The sequence below is a fragment of the Lepidochelys kempii genome, chromosome 3 (genome assembly GCF_965140285.1).
Source record: "Lepidochelys kempii isolate rLepKem1 chromosome 3, rLepKem1.hap1, whole genome shotgun sequence".
Lineage (NCBI taxonomy): Eukaryota > Metazoa > Chordata > Testudines > Cheloniidae > Lepidochelys > Lepidochelys kempii.
In genome coordinates this window covers 143023827-143051027 of record NC_136382.1, presented here as the reverse complement: position 1 = coordinate 143051027, position 27201 = coordinate 143023827, and the positions used below count along the sequence as shown (strand labels likewise).

At 38.7% G+C, this 27201-nt stretch overlaps 1 protein-coding gene across 5 annotated transcripts in view; it reads left to right on the top strand.

The window, feature by feature from the left end:
* SMYD3 (SET and MYND domain containing 3) overlaps window positions 1-27201 on the top strand; it is a 658827-nt gene that overhangs the window by 97961 nt on the left and 533665 nt on the right. For 3 of the 5 annotated variants that reach the window (XM_073338294.2, XM_073338291.2, XM_073338296.2), the window contains 4 exons: window positions 4613-4720; window positions 5895-5955; window positions 7463-7585; window positions 10088-10224. In XM_073338294.2, the coding sequence (XP_073194395.1) occupies window positions 4613-4720; window positions 5895-5955; window positions 7463-7585; window positions 10088-10224 (429 nt within the window). The remainder of the gene's footprint in view (window positions 1-4612; window positions 4721-5894; window positions 5956-7462; window positions 7586-10087; window positions 10225-27201) is intronic. The other 2 variants (XM_073338292.2, XM_073338293.2) reach the window with 2 other exon arrangements.

Genomic DNA, 27201 nt, shown 5'->3' with positions numbered 1-27201 from the left:
TGGATGCCCAAAGCTAGTTATTTGAATAAGAGGCCTGACTTTTGAATACTTACAACTCTCATTGACTTTAAGGTTCTTGAATTTGAATGCCACTTTCTTTCATGTTGGGTTGTGTGGGTTTTTTTTTTTTTTTTTTTTAAATTATGGATATAGATCTAAGGCTAACTTTCTTACCTGGTTTTACCCCCCACCTCCTTTTACAGTCAATAAAATAAACTAACAAACAAAATGAAGTTGAAATTGATGGTTAGGATTTACCTGCTCAGAAAAACCTGCTTGTTGTGTTTCCTGGCATACATGCAGAGAAATTAGATAAAATTAGATAAAAACATAAAATACTCTTACTGGTTGTAAAGTAGCACTACTTTATTTGTTGGACATTGATCTATGGGTAGGTTCTGTTTTATGATATAAATCTTGGTGGTTTTGCTTGGTTATATAACTTGCATCACTGGTGGGGGGTAGTGAATGGTTGAGGGGGAGACAGCAGCCCCCGCCATTCTTTCCTTTTTGTGGCAGGGTGCTATTAATGTTGTTTGATCATGTTATGTTAATGCAGTTGCAACCTTTTCTTGCCAGTCTCTGAGGTCTGAATGGTTTTCCTCATTCCAGCATTCCCTCAGCAAAATAAATAAATAAACGCAACCACTCTGTGATCAGTTTTGGTTTGACTGCAATGATAGGGAAAAGATGCAATCTTAACATCATTCTAGTGTGAAAACATATCTCTAAGTTTAGGAGACTGTGACATATGATGCTATGTGATACTTCATATTTCGTCTCATTAGCGCTTTATTGGTTGGGTAAGCTATTAATCATTTTGATGTCACTGTTAGCATATTTAAAATCCTATGCAGGATTTATGTTCGGAAATTTTTTGACACATAAAGGCTGACTCCAAAGAGCAATTTTAGCTGAAGCAAGATAAAAATGCCAGTATAATTATATTACACAGAACGATGTCTGGACACTTACAAGCATACCTTTGTTTCTTTGGGACAAAAGTAATTCTGCTTAGTAGTAGATACTTAACTTGTATTTGTCTGATACTTAGTGACACTAACTGTATTATAATGTCTAGTTGGGGTCATTTTGTTCACTTGTAGAGTTACAAATAAAGAAATATAAGAACAAGTTTCCCATGTGGAAGAAAAAAATATTGACTAATTTATTACTTGTAGGTACAAGAAAGATAGTCCAAAGTAAAATAACTGCTACCTGATACTGACACCTTGTTATTTAAAGTAAAAATCATCCATCTGATGCTATTCATAGTGTTATATTGTTTATAACAGTGGTTCCCAAACTTGTTCTGCTGCCTGTGCAGGAAAAGCCCCTGGCTGGCTGGGCTGGTTTGTTTACCTGCTGCGTCCGCAGGTTCGGCAGATTGCGGCTCCCAGTGGCCGTGGTTCGCTGCTCCAGGTCAATGGGATCTGCTAGAAGCGATGGGAGCGATCAGCTGAACCTGCGGACGCGGCAGGTAAACAAACTGGCCCGGCCCGCCAGGGGCTTTCCCGGCACAAGCAGCGGAACAAATTTGGGAACCACTGGTTTATAATCATCTGATTACTCACACAGAACGCGAAATTAGATATTTATTTTCAACCCATCAGCTCACAGATTCCCATGAACTGCCACTTCCAATTTTTGATACACTCTCTCCTTCCTTCTGGGGCCATTCATATAGCCAAGCAATTGGAATTCTGCAAACAAAAAATACAGTGACATCTGTCTTAAGGGACTGACCACAACTGGTTGCTTAATATAGGTCTAATAGTGGTGGAATAGTACTGAACTCAGTAGGCCAGACGTGAGTCACTTTACACCAGCTGAGACTCAGGACCATTGTGTTTTGTGTTCTGGGATGTCTCTTACAGCCAGAAGTTGTCTGGGATGGTGGTCTCTTGTAAGAGTTTCATAGTCTTCTATGATAAATTCCTACTGCTGGGGTCTTTGTTCCTATCATCTGAGGGATGGGGATTCTTCCAGCGTTAGAATTTTAAAACTATTAAATCACCTCACCAGAGGGCAGTGTGCACCTGCCCCTGTTCAAGCATTATAGCATCCCTACTTCTCCTACCCATCATTTCCTATTTTACTGCTGATTGTAGAAGAGCTATTTCTGTGTCAGACATCATGCAGTCTGATACTGATAGCTGATACGTGACAGAAATGGTTTTACACAGTTGGTTGTTTCGTTTCTCCTACAGCCTTTCTGTCAGAAACTAAATTGCCTTGTGGAGTCCTATGTTTGTTTTAACTGTTATCGTATCTTTTTGTTAATTGTTTCTTTTTCTCCTTTTCACTTTTATATGGACATCTGTAAAGCAGCCCAGTAGCTTCAGACTTTGCTCTGAATGCCAAAATTAGATGTGTACAGGCTTAAAAATCTCAAATTCCATCACACAGACTTTATATGAAACATTAAAAAAAATCTGGATTGACTAAAGTAACAAAAGCAAACTGAAGGAATACAAAAACAGCCCAACCTTCCAGCATAACGAGAGATGCGCTTAAAGACTCATTTCAGAGTAACAGCCGTGTTAGTCTGTATTCGCAAAAAGAAAAGGAGTACTTGTGGCACCTTAGAGACTAACCAATTTATTTGAGCATGAGCTTTCGTGAGCTACAGCTCACTTCATCGGATGCATACTGTGGAAACTGCAGAAGACATTATATACACAGAGACCATGAAACAATACCTCCTCCCACCCCACTCTCCTGCTGGTAATAGCTTATCTAAAGTGATCATCAAGTTGGGCCATTTCCAGCACAAATCCAGGTTTTCTCACCCTCCGCCCCCCCCCCCCCCCCAAACTCACTCTCCTGCTGGTAATAGCCCATCCAAAGTGACCACTCTCTTTAAAATGTGTATGAAAATCAAGGTGGGCCATTTCCAGCACAAATACAGGTTTTCTCACCCCCCACCCCCTTTTTTCAAAAAAACACACACACAGTAACTCACTCTCCTGCTGGTAATAGCTTATCCAAAGCGACCACTCTCCCTACAATGTGCATGATCATCAAGGTGGGCCATTTCCGGCACAAATCCAGGTTTTCTCACCCCCCCCCCACCCCCATACACACACAAACTTATTGTAGGGAGAGTGGTCACTTTGGATGGGCTATTACCAGCAGGAGAGTGAGTTTGGGGGGGGGGGGGGCGGAGGGTGAGAAAACCTGGATTTGTGCTGGAAATGGCCCAACTTGATGATCACTTTAGATAAGCTATTACCAGCAGGAGAGTGGGGTGGGAGGAGGTATTGTTTCATGGTCTCTGTGTATATAATGTCTTCTGCAGTTTCCACAGTATGCATCCGATGAAGTGAGCTGTAGCTCACGAAAGCTCATGCTCAAATAAATTGGTTAGTCTCTAAGGTGCCACAAGTACTCCTTTTCTTTTAAAGACTCATTGCTGCTCCTGCTCCCCAGTGATTTTAAGGACGAAGTGCCACAGTTCTGCGTATGTGCACATCCTCCCTATATCTCCCCCCCCCCCCCCCCCCCCGGTATTCCTCTATCCCGTTAAATCTGTTCATTCGGTAAATAGCTTTCTACTAGACTTATTTTTATCAGTTGTTCATTAAGGACCCAGTCTTGCATATACTTAGACACAAGCAACTTTACTCTCATGAGTAGCCACATTGATTTCAATAGGACTGCTCATGTGTAAAGTAACTCCATATATAAATGTTTGCAATCTCAAGATCTGAAACGGAACTTTATTTTCGGTTTCTTTTGATTGTTTCCTATCCCAGTGCTTCTAATTTATTGATTTGTTCCTATAAAGGATCAAATATAAATCATTCAGGTTCTTGATTTTCTGATTTATCATTCCTGCTGCTTTTAATTTTCACATTTTTTAAAACTGTGAGCAGTTAGCGTCCCTGCTTTTAAAATCCCTTTACTTGCCTACTAATGACAATTAATAAATGAGAAACCCCAATTTTTAAATTGAGATCTTAAAAAGATTTATAACTGAGTTCTAATGACACCTTGCAAAGATTTCATCAGCCAGATAATAACTGAAGAGAAGAATTAAGTAGTTAAATTGAAGCAAAGTTATTTAATGCCCTAACATAACTGGTGAATACTGATGTGCATATATAGGTCATTAACACTACTGAATGTCCTGGGCCTGATTCTTCTTTCATATTGCTGTAAATCAGGAGTAACGCCACTGACTCAATGAAATTGTACTGGGGGGAAAAAAACCCAAAAGCACGAGGTAAATGAGAAGAAAATCAGGCTCCATTTATTTATCATATAATTAAATATTTTAAATAACTTCACTTTTCCCAGTCACTGAAAGCTCAAGTAGCAATGATGGCATTTATAACATGTTATAGTGTTAAAAAAAAAAATTCGAAGTTAAAAGAAGGTTGTTTACACTGCATTGTCATGCACTCAAAAGTTTGAAATGTTGAATATAAGGTTCCTGTGCAGTTTTAATTCTGCTCCCTTGTTTTAATTCTTGCTCCAGGCCAGGTACTGATGGGGAGCACGACATGAACACTGATACATGCACCCCAGCTCCCTCTGTAATCTATATCATTAGTGTATGTGTTGGTCTGAAATAAAGTGTATGATCTTGTTTTTTTTAATGTAACAGAAAGAAGCCTGGCAGGAGCACAAGCAAGAATGCAAGTGTCTTAAGAGTATTGAGCCTAACTTTCCTCCTGACTCGGTGAGACTTGTTGGCAGGATTGTTTTTAAACTAGTAAGTGACATTCTGTTAAACATATCCCATTCTAGAGTTACACAGAAACAGGATTGCACTGTAAATTTTTAATGTAATTAAAGACTAAAAAGCAGCAGTGGCTGGGTGGATGAACAAAATGGAACATGCATTTTGCATTACAAAATCGCTGATTAATTCCCAGCAACACTGGAAACATCAGGAAATATGAAAATGGACGTAATTAAGCTGCAGGGGCCTGCTCATGAAACTGTTGCAGAAGAGCAATGTCTGTTGAAGTCAATGGAAGTTTCTTATGCAGTGACTATGTAATTGAGTCCCAAAACTCATTCCCTCAGAAATGGAAAGGGAAGAATATCACTTTGGGCTTGATCCTGCACCATTGAAGTTGATGCACGTTTTGGCATGGACTTTCATGGGAGCAGGATCAAGCCCCTTTTGAGTAGAGGTGAATATACAAGATTTTGCATAAGGATTGAATGCTGATGGATATTTTCTTTTGGGGTGTACGATGCTGTGCTCTGCAGACTTGTTAGCTTAGGCTCTGTTAGATTTTTTTTGAACTCACCTGAAATTTCTGGGTTTACAATCTTTCAGCAATGGTGGTTCTCATATTAATCTTCATGGACTAAATGCTATGCTTACTTCAACTACCCTATGACTAAGAGGTTGTAAATCAGCAAAGAATTTTGCCTTTTTTGCTGGCCCTAGTCCTAATGCCCTTATTCCCAGACCAAAATATATGTATTTGGAATAGTTTGAGGACTTAAAAGATGATTTGTTATATTCTTTTGTACACTGTTATGGATATATGTTTGGCAATGCTTTTAAAGAGAATATATATATATAAACACATACCATTCCCTTTATATTAATTACATGAAGTAAAAGAAGCCTTCTAGTCTTATAAATTGTTCCTTATTAAGGGACGCAGGGCTGAAGTAAATTACTAAAGATAAACTGCCAAAGCCAAGAAAATAAATTAGTGGGGAAGTCTCATTACAAAAAAAAATCATTTAGTATTTTTATGATAGTTTATAGAATATGTGACATGAACAACACAAGCGATTTATGTCACTGCTGTTACTTACTTCATGGTAATGAGTAATTCAGGTTTGTAAAGTGCTTTGGAGATAAAATGTGCTCTATAAATGCTCATTATCATGCATTCATTATTTTTGTTTTTTCTCTTCAGCTTGGACAATCAGCAGCATGTCCTTCTGAGAAACTCTACTCTTTTTCTGATCTTCAGTCAAGTAAGTAATCACCATCCACATGGCTGTAAATGCATAGTATGATTGGTTTGTTTCCTTCTGGCTCGCCCTTCTGAAATTCTGTTCTGTGGAATAAATTGTAAATGAAAAAAATCGAACTGTAGAATGGAATGAAAGGTCCTCTTTGAACTGCTGAAATTGCAGTGGGAAATTAGTTACAGTTTTCTACTGCTAGTGTGGGGCCAATTCTTCACGTCTTGCACAACCAAAATTTTCATTGACTTCAGTTGGACTTTTGCCTGATTTAGAGTATGCACCTTCTTTGTTAGGTTTGTTTCTTTAAGATGACATCATATCTGCTAGATTAGGTAGAAATTTCTGAGTGAATCTAGTTTAAAAAAACAAATCCACACACTTTTTGGTCATAAACTCTTTTTATCTATTTTAGTTTGTTGTTAATATTGCCTTTGTGCATAAAGATTCAACGGAACTTCTAATAAGAGAAAAATGCGACTGTTTGAAGCTCTTATTAAATGTATGTTTTTCTGAAAATTCAGTGTGGACAAAAAGATCAGATTGTGTTTCCATAAGTTTCAGGTACTCGTGGAATGGTTCTGCCTTCTAGTCTTTCAAAGTTAGGCTACTTCTAAAATAGACAATACTGATCCTTTCAAGTCTTTAATAGCTCAGAGTCTCTGTCAGTCTGACTTAAATGGCAAAGAGTACACTTAATTCAATTTATTGCAGCACAAGAGAAAATTAATAGTAAAAGGGACATTGTGTAGATTAATGTAAACATTTTGCTTGCCTTTTAAAACTGTTCTAATTTGACAAGGAAACATGGTCTGGATTTTAAGTAACTTCATATATGTAGCTTCACTGAAACATTAAAAAACCCGAAGCCGCAACTACTACTTATGCTATTTTTCTTTTTCTGCTGTAGTGCTTGCCATTGTATTCACCTTTTTGCATAATACAAGGGCAAAGGAACATTAGTAAGGCAACCAATTTAAAAGTGATAACTCAAAATTAAAATGATTCCTTTTATCAGCTAGTAGAATGCAGTGCTGGATATTCTTAAATGAAATGGTTTAGGAATATTTAAAAAGGGATTAGACACGTGAATAAAAACAGCATTTACAATTACTCTAGTTAGATTACAGAGTTAAAAACGATTGATCCTCATGCTTCAGGACATTGCTGGAATCAGTAAGAAATTTCCCTTCGTAATATAGTATACGTCTGACCAGGTGCACAGTGGGCAGTGACTTTCCTTTGAAGCATTGGGTATCTGCTGCTGCTATGGTACAGTCTTACTTTATGGTCTTAATTTCTTGCATATTAACTGAGGGCACAGTCTGGTAAGGTATAGAAAACAAATCTCCTGAGATGCTGAGAGTCCTGAACTTACCTTGCCTTCATCAAAGTCAGTGGGAATCAGGAGTATTAGGAGCTGAAGTAGCTGAAGGATCAGGCTGAGTGTGAATAAAATGATAAAGAGCCTGCGAACCGCTGCCAGAAAACTTGCAATAAAATTCTCATTTTTAAGAAAATCCAGGCATTGCACAACACAAGCTGGCTTCCATCTTTGTTACCGGAGACCACTCCATTTTCAGGAATCTTCAGTACATCACAGAGGCATCTAGTCTAGACATCTACGTCACAACTGCAAGTGAATACTTTTACAGAAGTTAATATTTTTGCTGCCATTTTTGTTTGCCACTAGGAGTTGCAAGGGATCTGTATAATGGACTGATAGTACCGCTACCTTAATTTGCTGTCCATCAGATCATTACTTTTCAATACTATTATGTACTACTTCTTTGGAATGAGAATTATTTTCTTTGATTTACTGTGTGTGTGGTTTATACACCCCCAATATCACTTCACCCATTTGCTTCTCTCTCCCTCTCCCTCTCTCTCTCTGTATATATGCATTCTCCTTTGGGAGGAGCAATATATTCCTCCCCCTCCTCTTTTCAAGATCTACTCTGCCAATTTCATAATCACCCAGAATCTGTTGCACATGCTAAATCTGAGATTAATGGTCTGGAATGTCACCTTGATCTTCTACTGCATTTGCTACTTCTGCATTACTCTTTATGCATTAGTACTTAAAGGTCTAAAATCGGTGAAGGTTCTACAGGCTATAGCTCTACTGTGTTTAAATTTATCAAGACTCAAATCCTATATTATTCTTTAAAGGTTGTAATGCATGCAGAAAGGAGTATATTTACAACATTGTTTGCAAATACTTTGCTGTCTGCCTCCTGCTAGTATCAGCAGGAGCTGCATATCTAAATCCCTGTGCATAATGTAGTAAAGTTGTCACAAACCTTATATAGCATTGTCTCTCCAAGACTAGGGTCTGACACAATTGAGCATATTTCTAAGCACACAGAATTAAGGTATTTACAGGTTCTGTTTCACTTTGATTTTTGCTTTTGGTCTCATGATGAGTTGGGGAAAAACAAGGTCCTGATCATTTGCCATTAAATATCTCATGGGACTTTTTTGCAAGAATTGCTGGTGTCCTGGATAAATTCCAATTTGAGTAATTACATTCTGCTTCAGCCTCTCTAAATACTCCCTGAAGTTTCAGCTGATGCAATATTCTTGTTCACATCTGTCCTAACTGTAGTGTCGCTCTGCAGGGGGCTGTTAAATTACTGCTGCATTCTGTCACAGAGTTGGTTTCCTTTCAGTGGTGGGGGGTGAAGTGATTCCAGTCTGTCCGTCTTCATAATAAATAATAATATTCTGTAATGTGCATTTGGACTATTTGGAACTGATGTTTTTTTATAAATGCAAAGTATTATGATCTTTTATAAAGCTTGAAGCTATAAGCAATCTAATGGTCTATTGAGGCCACACAGCATATGGATAAAGCGGGTCACATTTGGAAGGGTTTAGCACAACTGTGTGTGTTGAGGCAGTGCTCTGATAGTGGCAATTTGTTGGCCCTACTGTACGTCTTTGATCATATGAGGTGGAAGAGTCTGTTTATGGAGGTATAATTGAGTGAGTAGAATGCCAAAGCACTACCTCTTTTGGATGATTAATTTAGTGTTTTTGGTGATGGAATCTCTACTAATTTATTTTACTCCAACTCCCTATCTATTCTACAGGTGTCTAATATTGTTAATTTTCTCCAATAAATGCCTGCTGAATTATGGTTGTGATTTCAGTGGATTTTGATTTGACCACCTCTTATGAAAGTCATTTCTATTCCCTAGTGCAGCTCAACATTAAAAATAACAGAACCAAGTTGACCCTTGGTGCAGATGGGTGCAATTTCACTGGAGTTTTGCTTGTTCTGCCAGTGATGAATTTAATCAGTAACATATAATAATAAACTCACTTTGAAACTTTCCTCTTAGTTTTACTCTATGATTGACATTTAAACTCATCCACGTTACCTTTCTTTCATTACTCCTTGTTCCCTTCGTTGTAACTACACTCAAAGGAAGGAGGAGACAGGGAGGAAGTGTGGCCCAGTGAACTGAGAGGAGATTTTGGGTTCTTTTCCCAGCTCTGACATTGATTTGCTCTTTGTTTGTTTGTTTGGCAATTCACCTAGCCTGATTTGCAGAGATGCAGAGCACATGCAGCTCCTGTTGTCCTCCTTTGAAATTGTGATTTTATTATTTAATATCAGAATAATATTTACTTGCATTAGTACTGGTTTTAAATTTCAGCTTTCTTTAACTCAATCTTTGTGGTATTTTTCCCTTTCTGTGTGTACCATAGTCCTTGTACTCTGCTTATTCCATTTGTCAGCATAAAGCAATTTTTGACACTTCATAAGAAGAATGTGATATAGAAATGCATCTGGTTGTAAGGAGGATGAAACTGTAGGATAATATGCAACACATTTTAATTGTAACAAACTGAATTGACTAATTTAGTATTTAACATATTGTATCTGCTTACACATCTGTTTTATCTTTAGGCTTTTGATTGTTCATTCACCATAATGTTTGTGATTTGGAAGTAGCACTTGATAAACTCTGCTTAGTGGTGATACGTAGCTGTCAAAAATAGTGGTATATAATTACTTTCTGTCAAAATAAAATTTGGGATTGGAGGTGTCTAGATTGAACTGCTGCCATTGGGCTTCTTAAAGATGTTGACAGAAGGTTTTATTCATGCTTTGCTGTATTTTTTCCCTAAGATATTGAAGAGTTAAGTGAAGAAATGAAAGAGGGTCTCAGGCACTTGGCACAGACATTGCAGCTTTATTTGAGAGTGGAGATCCAGGATGCTTTTCAGCTGCTACCTGCAATAGACATTTTTCAGATCTTCGCAAAAGTAAGTGTTTAAACTGATTCCTGACAACTCTATAAATTATCTACTTCTCTTCTTGATTTAGTTTTTGGGTGTACAACACATCCATCCAGAAAGCTTTCAGAAAGTGCAGTGATATATGACATAATGTCAGAATGACCAGAAAAGTCTATTCCACTTCAGTAATTATTTAAGCAAATTCCCATCCCTTGAACAGCAGTTTTTCTTTTGATATGATTGTTACTTAAATTAAAATAAGGAATTGCATGAAAAGGGAATTTTAAAATGAACACGACATTTTTGGTGTAATTTAATAAGGGACAAAGATTGAAAAATGACTTGGAATGATTAATAAGTTATTTATTTTCCAACTATCTTGTCCTTTGAAAAAGATGTTAAAGAGTACACCATACTCTGTTTCATACTTCGGAATATTTCTGCAAAACATAACATCCTGTAGTTGGAGATATATTCATGTTCCTGTTTTGTCCTTTTAATAACAAGTGTTAACGTGTTCCATAACACTATTACATTCCTCAAATGGTAATTTCAGGTGTCGGAGGCCATCTGTAACGAGACGGTAGACATAAATGATCTGGTAGAAGTACTGGAGTTTCATTTCCACATCTACTAAATGTTCAATACATTATGTGCTATATACCATTGACTTTTCCAGTACGTATTTTGTTGCCTTTGTTCTAGGAAGTTTCATTAAACAATTTCTTTAGAGGTATTGTACATGGAGAATACTTACATTTCTACTTAAGAATTTTAGATGGTGGTTTTTTTTTTCTGATTGGTTGCTAGCACATTTACATATACTCCAGCATGACTGATCTTTCTCATTCTCACCTTCACACACACGTTGTGGTCAACTGTTTTTACATTATGATGTTACCCAAATAACCCTTAGACTTTTTTAGTCCTGTAAAAGGGAGAGTCTCTTAATAGTTGCAGTATATAGGTTTTTTTGTCTGTTTGCACGATGGGTTGAATGTTTTTGAAATGGAAGAAAAATTGAAAGGGAATATGAGCCTCATTATCAAATATATTGTCTAGATTGAATTTTTACAGATTTCTGAATTTGGTGACTAATGTCAATTGCAACTTTCTCTGGCAAACCATGATTATTACAAAAGGTGAAATTTATGGCAGTGAAGAAAGCTCACAGAAAGCCCAATGAGTCACTCAAACCCTCTATGTAGTGTGTTTAAGTTCCACTAAGAGGCTTTTGTTGTTTTGTGCAAGCCCTCTATTCTGGTATGAATTTTACCAGGTGGCTGTTACTTGAAATATACATATGTATTAACCCTGTGAAGAGAATTGGCATCACGGCAAATAAATCTGAGGCTTAGAAGATGAGCCTTGGGTAGTGGAATCAATCAAGTCATAGGTTGCCGTGCTGTGTGGCCTTGTACATAATAGTAATCCATGAAATAGAGGCTGTAATGATACTGGGCCTGTCTCTATTCTTCCCATGGACTTCTTTCAGAGCAGTATTGGACCTATTGCCTACAAATGAAAAATAGTTATTGTAAATCTTCTAAAAATTTTTTTAGGTTTTCATAAGTAGTGATAGAATACAAAAGAGAGAGATTCCTATGAAGTAGCTGGAAAATACAGCCTTTAAAAGACGCACATACCTTTCATAGTTCCCACTTTCTGTCCCTTGGGTAATGCCCTCGGACTGTCATCTGGCTTCTCCCCTTTAATGCATCCTCTCGTGGCTGGGCATTTGCCTCGGTTTCCATCTATATCAGTTTAGAAATGTGGCCTGTGGTGCTCAGCCTCTCTCTGTGGCTTCAGCCCTCCCTCCACTTTTGGGGTAGTAAGAGGTGAGTGCTGAAATGTCCTGTAATGGGCCTCCAGTTGGTAGTCTCAGGCCCGATATGTCCCTTTCCCTCCCTTGTCAGGGGAAGGACAGAGGAAATTGAAGCAGGAACAAAAATCAAGTTAAATAGTCTTATGTTATGACCACCACCCTGAAGCTTCAGCAGTCTTTATTCCCTTCCCTGGGAAGAGTGGTAGGGGGATGCAAGTCTGCCCTCTCCTCTGAGTCCCAGCCTGGGATCTCTGAGTTGGCCAGTCAAGGACGGTTTACTTATGTCTCCTGCTGCCTCCCTGGGCTGCTTGCTATCTCTTGCAGGCATCTTCTGCATGGTAATCTTCCCCTGGATGCTTCTGCCAGGAAACTGGTCTCTCTGGGCAGCTTTCCCCTGTCTGATGCTGTGGAGCTCTTCAGTGATGGCTCCTAGCCCCTCCTGTAGCTGCCCTGCTCCATCTGGGTTGCAGCTTGTTATTCCAGCAGTTGCTAACCAGCCATTTAGTTGCAGCTGGAGAAGAGATTGCTCTCATTATTAACTCTTTAGTGTCTGCTGCCATGTTGGGATCTATACACCCCATCACAGTGACCACCAAATTCTTTATAAAATATAAGGTGGCTGAAATAAATTAAGTCTTTGTAAGATATTAGGAGGATTCTTAATTGTTTATTTAGGACTTTTAAAATATATGTATTTATTCCATGCTTGGCAAAACTGTGTAGATACTTGATGTTCATAGTTTGGAGAATGAGCAAACCACTATGGAAAAAATTGTAATTTCTATTATATTTTCTAGTAATTGGCAAATATTATGACACCTGTTCCTCTTTGCTGTGTGGTACAGAAAGAAACAAAATGCAGATATAATGGTGAGCGTATAGAAGTATATATATCATACAAGTAAGGCAGAAATGACCCTGCTCCTATCTAAGGACAGAACTGCTCCTCCACTGCCTGTCCTCCCCTGCCTTCTAACACTATGGAATTCCTTGTATGGGTGTATAGAGGGGAGTAGCCACTGGAGCTGGCATGCACCCCTGTGCAGAGCATGGATTTCTTAGCAGAAACTCCTGGGTGACTTAGTGTTGTATTTGTATATTTTTAAACTTAGTGCCTAATCCAATTCAAAGAAGGATTAGCTGGATGATGGAAAAGTTCAGATGTACGTTAAATAGGAAGCAGGGTTTTTTTTCAGAAGAGAATATAAACCCTCATGCTTCATGGTTTAACTGAATAAGCTAAGAGATTTTATCTGTAGGCAGATTATTCATCAATTTTCCCCTATAGGTTTAATTGTATCTTCTTCTCAACTGCCAGTTGCTGGCCGCTGTTGGATACTGGCCTAATTGTATCAATGGTCTGATCTAGTATGACAGTTCCTACATTCTTACTTTCCTGTGTTCCAAATGAGAATTTTTACAATATTTCTTTTTTTGCTTCCAGCCTGGACTGAGACTTCATATAATTGGAGTGAATTTACAATATATTTTCTGGGATTTTTAAAATTCTGGTTTTGAAAATGAAGGCTCTTTGAGTTTGCTTTTAGTTCTTGTATATTAGTGTCTTATAGTTCATATGAAAACAAATAGATTAGAAAAAAGCTTTACTAACATTTATGAAACTGGTACTAAAGGCCTGCAACTATGTGGCTTGATAAACCTGTATTATTTATTAATATATTTATTTATTTGTATTTGTGGCATTGCCTAGAGAAGGAGCAAATTATTTGTTTCAGTAGCACCCAAAGGCCCCAATTGTGAGTGAGGCCCCATTGAAGCAGGTGCTGTACAAACCCATGACAGAAAAGTGGTCCCTGCCCTGAAGAGCTTTACATTCCGTTAAACAGATGGATACAACACATGGGTACAACAAACAGTAGGTGGGAGGGAATTGCAAGGTAACAATGAGATGCTTATGAACTACTTGGCAAGCAACAGTCATAGCACATGAGCTGCCTAATCACTGTTGAGTTTTTTTTATAGGCAAAGTAGCAGAGGAGAGTTTTAAGGAGGAATTTGAAGGTGGACAATGTGGTGGCTGTATGGAAGTTAACAGGGATCTCCTTCCACGAGTTGAGGCAGTGTGGGAGAAAGCACAAAAGTGCTTGTTTGAAAATTTCCCAGTTGGGTGATGGAGATTCACATCAGTGGTAGAGCGAAGGCAGGGGTTGCCAGCTCAATATTATGTTTATTAGAGGACGTGAAATAGCCAATCGTTCTTGAAGTGTATCATAGCAAGTTTTGATATGCTATGAGAAATGTAGATATTTTTAATGCAATATGTCCCTGTCTTAAGAATGATTTTGTTACCATTGTGCTGAATGTATCTAAGCTACTTCTGTTATTTAAGTTGTAGTTATTACTGCAGTAGGGACAATGAACATGCTTTTACTGTCAAATTGCCCGATTTCTGCCACTAGTGGCATCTGGTGGCTGGAGCTGTGGACCTCTTGCCTCTCCAGTCTTTCCTCTGCACATCAGGAGGCCCTCAGTCCATTTTAATTTGTTTCTGTTCCCTTGTTCCTTTGCTGCTGTTCCTCCAATTTTATTTTAAGGTTCCGTTCCCCAGCTGGGTTCTGTAAAGGAGTATGGAAATATATATATATGTATAGTTTTAAAAAGAAGAAGAAGAAGAATAAAAAAGAGAAATAGGAACTGAATCCAGAGACCACTCTGGAATAATCTAGTCACTGGCAAGACAGTGCTAGGTCGAAACTCTCCCCACTCATGGGGTCTTATTGTGAGGGGAAAGAGGAATATAGGGAGCATGGGCTGACCATGCCATCAGCTGTAGTGCTGGTTATGTGGACTCATTACTGAAACACACGTGATGGTTCTAGAAGCATGGAAAGTAGCTGGCACAGACCTACCACAGCTATGGTTACTTTCTATCATTTATTATAAAAACGGCAATTACAGAAAGAAGGAATCTGAATGACTAATTGTACTGACTGGGGACTCACTAGCTAAAACCAACCATACACATTGCATTAAGAACAATATCACCTCTCAGGTGTAGTTATAATACTGTATATACCAATCTTTTTGGAAGGTAGTGTAATTAACTGTAATTAATTTCCCTTACATAAATTTACAGTGTACCCAGTTTTTAACAGCATGTGATATACCTGCACATATTGTCCTTTCCAGTTAAATTTAAATGTTTAATATTTAATATATCAATCTTTGTCTCATATATGAGAAGGCAGCCAATGTTCTCAAAACTCTACCTGTGCTACAGGGGATTTCCTGCCATACAGGCTGAATGCCAGTGGAAAAACATTGAATTCTTCTTAAAATCTAACAAGAGGATACTCCTTTCTTTCAGGTGAAATTTTAAGGCTTTAGCACTGTATATCCTGTGATGAGAAGGTTATGTGGCCTCTTCTCTACAAGAGTGACTTTGAAAGAGACTGGCTGTCATGGCTTATATGCATGGTCACAGAATAAAGAAATACTACATCTATGTAGTCTCAGGTCCTAATATTGTTTTCCCCACCTGGTTGTTTTCCCCACATTTCTTTAAAGTTCACTAAGTGCTCCTTCTTAAATTGAACTCCCCTTCTTTTTTTCTTTTCTTTTTTTTTTTAAACTCTTTTTTTTGGGGGGAACCAATCCTTTAACGGCATGCTGCAAAAGAATACAGTCAAAGGTCACTTTCATTCTGATAGATGCTAGAACTTCAAGAAGGAAAATAAGCAGACAGCAAAACAAAAGAGAAAAACAGTCCTGCACTGAGATGACTGAATTCCAGACAGCTTCTGCAGGTCAAAAGAACTCTCAAGAAGCTAGCTTTAAACAGTCCTCTTCCTTTTCTGATCTTTGCTGTGTGCGAAAATTTGTTGCTAACTCAAGGTCTGACTAAATTAAACACCCTTGGCTAGTCCAAGTAAGCTGACTTGGGCTTGCGGGGCTGGGAATTGTGGTGTAGATGTTCGGGCTCAGGCTGGGGCCCCAGCTCTGGGACTCTACAATTTTACAGCCCTGCAAGCTTGAGTCAGCTGACACGAATTCCAATTGACATAGGCCGGCCGGGAGTGTTTAATTGCAGTACAGACATACCTTCAGTTAAATACTCGTGACAACTTAAAAACAGCAATTACACTAAGTGTGAAATCCTGGCCCCGTTGAAGTCAATGGAAGTTAAGCCACTGACTTCAGTGGAAGAAGAATTTTACTCTGTCTGTTTCTGTGGGATCAGTTCTAAAGTTTAACTGCTCGCTTTGGAAAATAGCAGATGGGCTTAATGATATGTTTCAAAACTTGCTCTTATCATGTATATGCAGTTTTCTTTCTTCCTGAAGCTGCCAAACCCTTCTCATGGGCACCATCCTCAGAGCAGGTGTCACAGTTTTGCAGTTTGGTTATTAGATCACCCTGTGCGAACTCCAGTATACTTAAAATAGAGCTTGTCTGATGTACACTTGGATAGTGATTTTGTTTAATTTCTGATCCTCAATATTAACCACAGATTTGTGTACAATTAATTACATGATGCGGCTCTAATTCCATTGAGAAATTTGAATGTCAAGATAAATCTTGAAACCGAGTTTTATGGTTTACCGGTGTCTCCATGACCTTGAGCTGGAACTAGTCCTAGGATCTAAGTCTTCAACCCTTCCTAGCTAACGTGGATAGTCCCACTAAGTAGTCAGTTGGATTTCTGTGAAGTGAGTGAGGGCTGGAGGGTCAAGCCTTTATTGTATACAGTTTTGAGGTATTGGTAGTAGTGAAAGCAACTGCATACATCATTTATCGAAATCTGTAAAACATGGGCCAGATTCAAACCTGGTGTAACTCCACTGAAGAATTACACCACAAATAAAACTGGCCCTCAGAAGAGTCCATATTAGACCAAATTCAGACCTGGAGCTTCAGTAAGTTTCCTGCTCACACCAGGTCTGAATTTGGCTCTTAATGTTTGCAAGGTATTCTGAGATTGTGCGCCTTTCGTCTGAAGTACCAGTGTTTATTTCAAAGTGTTTTTAGGTGGTGAGGAAATAGAAATAACTAATATTGGAGTAAACTGAACAAAACCGTGACCTTTTAAATGGTCCCCTCCCTATTCTCAAATCCTTACATTTATAAAATGTGGGGCCAGATTCTGCTCTTTGTTATACTCCAAAAATTCCCGGGATTTATATCAATTGAAATGAGTGCAGAATTTGGCCCATTATTTCTGGTGCTTTCATTCTAAATGTGGGATGGCGTGGAGAGGAGAGAGAACTATTATTCTCATAATGGGCTAAATCCTGTAATTCTTACTCATAGGCAAATTCTGCCTTTGGAAGCAGATGCTCTGCTTCTGTTGATTTCAATAGGAGACATACACATCTATGAGCATTGGAGCTATGCATTCCTCTTTATCTGATAATAGGTTACTAACAACCAGTCTCCTATCAAACGTTGCCTTACATTTTCCTCTATATTTCAGTCTAGACTGATAATAAGAATAAACCTGGAATATTATAAGTTCTTTTTGCAACCATGTAAGGGGGAAAAAAAAAAAGAACAGCAAAGAGGAGAAAAGTCCATATAAATTAGAATTTCATAGACATCTTTGAAGTGCATCAAGCTAAGTTTTTTGTCCACTTTAAATTTTCGAGGTTTATTCTGGACCATGAGGTGAAATAGAGTAAAATATGTAGGTTTTTGTTATATGGGATTCCTCATGCAAAGAGCATTCACTTTTAACTGAAAGATGTTCTGGCTCCTTAGGTAGAGTCTGAGTAGTTGATTATCTTGGAAAGAACTAAAATGGCTGCCTGAGGTGGTAGTCTTTAGCAATGCTTGCTTAAAGTGTATCCTTCAACCTATACATTAAGGAGGCAAAAAATATATTGTGAATTGTAAAGGAGGACCGCTCCCTCCTGATGTGCTGTCCTCAGGATCCTTTTTTTCATTCTTCAAGTCTGAAAGTTTAAATACACTTCAGTAGTACCTTTAGTCTTTGACTTCTTTTTGTTTGGCTTCTTGAAAGGAATTCTTTTCAACATAAATCGAGTCATTGCCAATTTTAAGATTTTTAAATTTGTACAGTTCTGTTTTCATTAAAACAAACAATTTCCAAAAAATCACTGGTCAGATCCTGTTTATCTGAAGGAATTTTGATACTACTTTTGCCTACGCAGGGGAGATGGCAGAGGCTTCGCTTGACCCTCACAGGGGGTTGTTGATGACAGGGGAAGTGAACAGGAATGGGGAGTCTTAAATTGTGATAATCTATTTAAGGGCAGAGTGAGCGGAAAAAACGGGTTTGATCTTCATGCTACCTCTCAGTCCTCCCTGCCCCAGATTGTGGACATTGGTTCTGACAGGGGGTCATTGCAAACAAACCTTCACTTCAGGATGTTCCTTTTAACACCAACATAGATACAGCCCTCTTCATTGTGCTGAGGAAAAAGCTCCTAGATTTGGTAATCATATTAGTGGAGAAGGAACACCCATTTACACCAACAAAGTCAGGAGGACTAATAGGATATGAGATGTGGGGAAATAATGTAAGGTTACAATTTTATTTTGTTTTTAAAAGGGAAGTGGCAGTGTGGAGTGTCGTCTGCTGTTATGAAGTTTCCAGCACTAACTCTACAGATCTCTCTTCAGCCTCCCCATAATTCGAGTGGTCACAGAAGTCTGAATAGTTCTGGTACCATAGTGGTATAAGCAGCTGTATATTTATGAAATAGCTCTGTAAGTGTAACTCAGGCCTAATCTGCCACACTGCTGAGACTCGTGCAGAATTATGTATTGGATTTATGGTGTTGATAAATGGCTGTTAGGGACTAGGCTGATGCCAGCTACTTCGTTTTTATTTGTATATTAAGGTATTTTAAAAATAATGCCTCCTTCACTGTTGGTTTTTATAATGCTATGCAAATATAATAGCATGTAACTTGAAAAGATCATTACAGTTGACAAAACATTAAGTTGGGCTAAAAATTCAACAGAAAATTACATCCAAATTAACTCATTTAGGTACATCTTTCTACACCTCTTCTACCATCCCTACATTTCTAGCATCAGAAGGATTTTAGGAATTTAAAGTAATGTCATATTCCTACCCATTCATTTCACTCAATTTGGCAGGAAAAACCCCCAAATAATAAAAAGCCAGTTTGTGTCATCTTCCTGTCCAGCGTGTGAGATTTTTTTAATGATTTGTAGTTAGCTTTCATCTACAGATGCACGGTTGGCTTATCTGGAAAAATCTGATTTTGGTTGGTCAGAATGCGAACATAATGCCTTGTGTGTGTGTGCGTGTGAAGTCAATGAGAGTTCCATATTGACAGCAGTGTCAGGACCAGACCCAACGCTAAACTCATTAGCTTCCTTTTTGATCCTCTGAAATATCTTGCTCAGTTACTACCTAATGGACTTTGTCTGTAATCCAACTGGAATTTGACTTCCACCATTGACCTTCAGGTTTGTTTACAGATGAGATGAGTCTTTATGAATTATCAATTCTTTAACATTTACCTTCGCTTCTGAGACGTGCTGTCTTGACACTGAGATTACAGGTAGAGCCAAATCTACTGGCTGTAAATAAAACTAAAAACAAATGAGTGATAGTAACTGCAGCAAGAGGAAATGAAATATAGTTAGTTATTTCTGCTCTATAATATCCATGATGTACTTGAATATTCTGCTTATACATTTTCTGACTTCAATACTTGAACCTTATTTTGTGTAGACACTTACAGAAACTCTGAACATTTTTAATCACTTCTGCACAGAATAGTTGCTGAATACGTTTAGTTGGGTTTGTTAGATGCAGTGGCTAGGGGCTGGATGGTTCAGGGTTGGATAACAATGTGGAACTATTCAACCCTGAGCCATTGATTTGAAAAAAGCCCAGGATGACAGTAAACATAAGTCAATGGTCCAGATGCTGTTTTGGCATAAATCCCATTTTGCATTTTATACCTTACTGGGGAGAGGTGTTACTGAGTAGGTGCAGAAAGAAGAGCCAATGGCAGCTTTAAGGGGAGTCATGCTGCAAAGGAGATTGGGGAAGCTGGACTACACTGTGTGTAAAGATTCATTTCTCTGGCTCTGAATAGCTATACACCTGCCCCCTTGGCATCCTCCCTCCCCAGCTCTGCCACCCTTGGGCAAGAGGCATTAAGTAAAAAGTCTGAGATTGAAATTGCAGCATTTCCTGGGCCTTTTGTTCTTACAAATGGGTTTTGAAGATAAGGTAATGTTTTACACTTGTGTGGTGCATTCCATTTGAGGATTCTGGCGCACCTTATAGATTAATGACTAAAACCCCAGGGGGAGAGAGAAATATTGTTTCTCTCATTTGACAGATAGGCAAACTTAAGTCTCGGAGAGATGTGAGGTGACGTCACCTAGCAGGTCAGTGGCAGAGCCAGGAATAGAACCCGATTCTCCTGACTCCCAGCTCTGCACTCTAATCACAAGGCAATGCTACCCTTTTTACCATGGATAATGTGGCCTTAAGCAAGCATAGAAACAATTGGTATAGGAGTAGCTTGAGTAACAGCCTATATATTAGCTATTACAGTATGTAACTTCTTAATTTTTCAAGAATTACTCCATAGTGCTGCTGTGATTCATGCAATATTTACTTACATTATGTGCTGAGTTTTTTTATTTAAATTGAGATTCCCAAGGGCGGCAAAGCCACCCTATGCATCAGCCATAGAAGCAAAGATCTAAATAGATGTTGATAAAATAGTAAAAATGCTAACTAAGACTGGAAGAAATATGGTATCAATAATCTAAAACTATAGTAAGTACTCCCTTAGGAGTACGCTGCATGTACTTTACTGAATGGAAGCCATATATTTTCATATAGCTGTAGTTTGTTTAATCTTGTATGTGACTTTTTCATATTATTTATTTCCACGTATTATCCCAATGATTTACAGCAGGGGAGACAGAATTTTCCATACCATTGCTCTTAACCTTTTAGCCACAATAGCTATTCTTAGGAACCATGGCATGTTGTACCAGAAAATAATAGAAGCAAATCTTAACCGCTCTCTCAAAATAAAATGTGATTTTAATTGTATCCATGTTTGCTCTGGAGTCTGTGAGACACATTAAAGCCTGATGTGGCAAAGACAAGCCTAGAAGAATCCTGTGTTTCAAATTGAGCAGACACTTGTATAGACGGCATACGGGAGGCTATTGCACAGAGAATGGAGAATGCAAACCCCCAGAAATGTAGACCTCACAGTAGAAGGAAAACCATCAAGTAGAGTGGTGGCTTTGGGAAGCAGTTGATTTCATGGAGGATTAGCAGTTATTCTCATGCCAGGCAATTGGTAAAATGCTGCAATAGAACATCATGACAGCAGCGTACTGTTGATGGGTAATATTGGTGGCATGCCAAAGCACTGTCTGCTTCAGAATCAGTCAGCCATGGCTTCCTACATGAAAAAGTATTTGCTGCTAGTAATCCAGTGGGGGAACTTGTTTCCTCAACTTTAATCAGTGGTGCAAGTGGAATCCATTTCTTACCCTTACAGGGGATGATGACAGGGGAGTGACTCCTCCCCGCCCTACCCCCAGCCCAGGACCCCACGTTCCCTCTGTCCCCTCCCCATGACCCACCCCCCGTACCTGGGCATGGGGGCTCTGTCCTCCTCCCGCTGCGCCTTTGGCACTGCAGCGGCGAAAGGAGCAGAATGTGGGGCCGCTGCTCGGCCCCATGCCTGCAGCTCCTCCGGCGTGGCTTTACCGCTCCAGCCCTTCCAGCTGGGTCTCTTCCATCTGTACAGTAGCCAGCCCCGTCGGAGGACAGGGCTGGGGGTGGGGGGCAGAGCTGGGGGCGGTACAGCAGCCACACCAGAGGAGCTGCTGGCATGGAGCCAGCCAGTGGCCCTAAATTCTTCTCCTTTCCGCGCTGTGGTTCCCGGGAGAGCCTTGCAGCTCAGGCCTCTCCCGGGACTCACAGCAGGGAGAGGAGCAGAATGCTGACAGCTTCTCCGGCAGCGGCTGTACCGCCCCCAGCCCTGTCCTCTGGCGGGGCTGCTGCTGGGAGCCAGAGGACACACTGTGTGGAAGGGCTGGGGGGCAGAGGACCTGCTGCTGTGGGGCCAACCAGCGGCCCCACATTCTGCTGCTCCTCTTTCCGGTGCGTCATACCTGCTATAAATACCTTGCTGGTACGGTGGACTAGACCGTTCCACCCTACTTGCACTGCTGACTTCAATTAAAAATTAAGCAATAAAAGAAATCATAAGGTAGGCAGGCTTCTGTGAACAGAATAGCTTTCTGTCGGAGCCTTGGGTTTCAGAATCTGCGTAGCAGGAAAATGGAGTTAATAGCAGTGTGTTTGTTTTTGGGAAAGCAGTAGGGCTAGCAGGTTAGCTTAAAAATGACTTTTCCTATTTCACTTATATTTTTGCACAGCTCAGCTCTTAGTATGTTTGTGTTTTTTATTGATGCTCTCATGAAGATGAATGCTTTTTATCAGGATGGATTTGATGTAAATCACTAATCAGGAAGACTCTATTTAATCTTGGATTTCTACATAAAAGTGCATTCTTGTTGGTTTTTATAACCTTAATACATATATTCTTCGCAACTCAGAGATAGATGTAGGTTTCATTTTTAGAAGGTAAGGACTATACATTTTTAAAGTGATTTATCTTAAAAACTTTTCAGATTAGTTTTACAGCTATATCAGAAAATGAATGATTGTTCGGTTACTTCATTTACCAAAGTTAATTGAAACAGATATTTATGAAGTCATTGGGAGGTCAACAGGTTAATCATTAATATTTGGAGGATTTTCTTGCCATGCTGTATTAGGAAGAGAACATCACCAGACAGACATTTAAATTGTTTTATTTAACTAAAACAGCAACATTATGTATTCTGGATTTTTTTCTTCAACAGCAAACATATAATATTTTAAAAAACAAGCATATACATTTTTGAATTTAGTTAAACATTCAAGTTTTTTAAAATTAGGTTTGTTTTTGTTAAAATTGTTTTTAACTAAAATAGTTAAATGAAATATTTAAAAAAAAAAACAACCAAAAAGTAAATAGACTATGTCAGCCAGGTCAACATGAGAAACTTAAAATACTGGCTTCTGCAGCTAACTCAGTCGTCTTTACCTTCGTTTTCCTGTTTGTTCATAATCTGGGGGGGAAAAAAACCACAAGCTTTCCTGCTTTTTCAGGCCCCAAACAATTTCTCAATTTGGAATGAATTAGTCAAAGGAAGAAAATATTCTTTCTGCGCTAACAGAAGAAGCTACTGCTGTTAATCTCACTTTTATCGCTTCAACAGTCTCTGAATCCAAGTGCTTAAGTGACTTCCACCAGTTCACTGGTGTGACTTTCTTTAAAACATCATTAGCAAACATGTATTTCTTGAATGGTTCACCCTTAGCGCTGAAGTTTATTATAGTTGGCATTATGGAGGGATGACTGCTGGAAGTCCATGTCCTAGCCTACTCCTCTTTTTCAGTTAAGGTTTGACCTTGGTACCGAGTATTGAGAATATTTGCAAGAAAATGAGCTGGAGATAGTGCTTGTCCCATCTGTTTTTTAATGCTTGTAATTTAACTCTGTAACTGCATATTTCTCTTTTTAAGATCTCAGTCAGTTCTTTCCAGATTTCAACAGCATCAGCAATAAAACAGCTATTTCCCTGCATTTTGTTCAAGGCTACAAAAATAGGCTTCAGGGTACTCAACATGTGTTCAACATTTCTCTTATGCCCAATGTTGAGAACTTTGGCTGTGACAGTGCCATCTATTTTTTCACAATTTTATTCACAAACTGTCATCACATTAGGGTCTTGATATAGTGCTCAAAACAGTCCGCTACTGAGTTCCATCGCACATCTTGTGGGAAAGTTAGCTCGGTTCCTCCCAATTTTTTCAGAGCAGCTGCTGCAAAGTGCTGGTTACGGAATAATTTTGCAATTTCAGCAACATTAGCCTTTATTTCTGGAACACGGAAGTCTTTGGCTAGGAGATGCATCAAATGAGCACTGCAACCGTATGTTGTTAGCTTGGGACTCTCTTCTAAATTTCTTCTCATCTTGGATACATTTGCAGCATTGTCTGTGACCAAGCTGTGTACTAGACATTTGAATTTTTTTTCACAGTTTGTTATAGCTTTTACTGCTACTTCTTGTAAGTATTCTGCTGTGTGTGCATTTCCTGATGTAGCAATTGTTTCTCTAAGGAAGACATTCCCTTCTTCTGTTGTCACACAAGCACATACAACAGGATCATTGTGGACATTGCTCCACTCATCAAGACTCAGCTTAACAATTTCACGCTCTAGACCTTTTGCACACTGCTCAATTTCTCTTTCATACACTTTAACCAGCAATTTGCCTGCCACATTTGCTCTGTTGGGTGGACTGTATCCTGGTCTTGAACCATGTTAATAAAGTGTGGGTTCTCAATCGTATTGAAAGGAGAGTTTGTTGAATAAACAAACTGGGCAATTTTTGTATTCTGCTGGTTCTTATTACAAACTTATCTATGGACGTTTCTGGATGATGGAGATTTTTTTTTCTTTTTGCTACAGCTGATATACTGTGGCTACATGACATACATTATGTGAGTGAATCACTATCATTGTCAGAGAACTCTGAAACTATAGAAAATGAGGTGGTGATCTTGAAGGTGGATAGTCTTCAGAATCCTGTATGTTGAGGGTGGATTCTCCTAAACAAAATAAGTCAATACATTTATTTAATTATTATTACCATACTGCTCATTTAGTATTACTCATTGCATTCAGTGACACTCAGTACTAGTTTAAAGGTGAAATTGTAAAAGGAAGATCTGCCTATTTCAGCTATTTATTTTTAATCACAACTGCATCTAAAATGATAGTACCATAGAGTAACAACTATATTTTTTGCTCAAACATGAGAATTCAAGTATAGTCCAGAAGGAAGACAGGCAGTCCTTAAGAAAGAAGTAAGAAATAAAAAAGTTGACCAACCTGAAGATCCTGCATGTTCAGACATGTTCCTTTCATCATCTTCAACACAGCTTCCTCTTGAGAAGTAACACTTCTTATGATGTTGTTTCATTGAGGCAACCAAGCCTTGCATTTCTTTGTTGCACTGTTTGCATTTTGCACGCATGCCTGTCTTACCCACAGGTAGAGGAACTTCATTAAAATATTCCCAAACTGGGTCTCTTTTATGGCCTGCTGTCATTATAGGTTTTCCCTTCTAGTGAGAGAATGGTATGGTAGATTTCAAATCAATGAAGGCGACACTCAGAAAGACCTCAAGACTTCTGGAATATGCTGCTCAAACAGTTTCACTTTTGTTTCTACTTCCTGTCCCTCTCTTCTCACATTCATCTCCAGATTTCTTCTCCTTGTCCAGATCTATTCTGCCCCCAACAATCTTCTGTTCATTGAATTTGTTGAAACTTTGCACTTTTAGAGAGATGTAAGGGATTGACTCTCTGTACACAAATCTGCTGAGGGACAGTAGGGTTGAGGTCTGTTATTGCTCACCTATATGTATTATTTATTTTAAAACATTTTTGCTGATAACAAGCATGTTATCTCTGGAGAGACAAATCCCTGGTTTGAGAACTGCAAAACTAAGCACCTCTGATGGTATCTTCTAGACAGAGCACTGAGTCTCATTGGGTAGATAGAAAGATTAATTTAAATAATCTATACAGAAGCCCCTGGATCCCCATAAGATTGGGTCCCTAATCCATGAACTATTGGAACTCATTTACAAAACTTTTCATAAACATTGCATGAATATATTGTCTCATATTATAGAATTAGAATTTATAATCCATATTCCATGATGAGATATCTTTGAGCTGTAATGTATCTTATTAAAGCTATCTTTAGATAGGTTTTTTCCCAAAAGTATTTTATAAAAAAAAAAATCTGATTTTTTTAAAATAATTGATTTTTATCCACTCTGCTTTTTATATAGCATCTTTTATCTCAAAGGTATTGTAATCCTTGGTTTTCATGTGAGGAAAATGAGGCACAGAAGCTCACATTTAAATCTGGATTAATTTCATTTATTCCAATGCGATTAAATCTAGATTTACACTGGTGTAACTGTGAGAGCTGATTGTGGCCCAGAGAGGTTGTGATTTGCACAAGGTCACGCAGCAGGTCAGCGACAGACCTGGGAGTAGAACCTAGGTCTTCTTGCTCCCAGTGCTCTGCGCTATCCATTGTACACACTGTCTTCTCAATAGAGAGCAGTGTGATGCGAGAATAGAAGTGTTACAAAAAATGAAACAGCAACAAGACCAGGGGAGTTAGGAGTGGGCCAAATTGGTCATTTTGTTAGTAGAAACTATGCATTTGAGACCTGAAAAAATATTGGCAAGTATTTTTCTAAGGGAAGTAAAATCAGTTTTGTTTGAAAACCATAAACCTTATGAAAGTTAATGTCTTGAATGGCAGGGCCATAAGTATAAAGTATTTCTCACTGTCTGCAGTGGGGCTGTTTCTCCTCTCATATTGTTGTTAATCAGAAGTAATACTGTAGAAGGCTGTGGCCTTGTTGTGTACAAACGGCTTTTTTTGCCCCAAACTTCTTACCATTGTTACCATTGGCTTAGCTCCTCTGGTGATAGCAGTGATAGGCGTGTTAATGTAGGCAAGGTGTCAGTGACCACCATCTTTTTTATGCACTGTATTGCATAGACCTGCTCTGAGCAGGGTTTAGGTGACATAGTGCTTAAGAAGTCATTGGCCATCTCGATCCTGTCTGCACTCCCACTGCTGCTACCAATGGTGCATCCAAACTAGTGGCGGGACCAACTGGAAATATGGGGCAAAAACTCCAGTGTGGACACCGCATATTTTCAACATGAAGCTGGTATAAAAGAGATCAGTCAGGCCCGGTGGACCCTTGTAAAGAGCATCAAAAGATGCAATGTGGCTTCATTTGGCAGCAATTTAAAAAGACTTAATTAATGAGGATAAACATGATATTTTTTGCATTGACATTTGTGACTCACTTCTGGTTTTCACTTGAATGCATTATTTATTTTATTTATATATTTTTGTGTATTTGGATACCAATGGAAATATTCTTTTCTAGTTTTCTAATAGAAAATGTGTGTGCGTGGGGAGTGGTGTTTTGTGTTTTATTGTTTAATTTTTAATCTGGGATGAACTTTGCATTTTATCTCTCGTCACAAATGATGACCTTTTTATTTTTTCCCCCTGCTC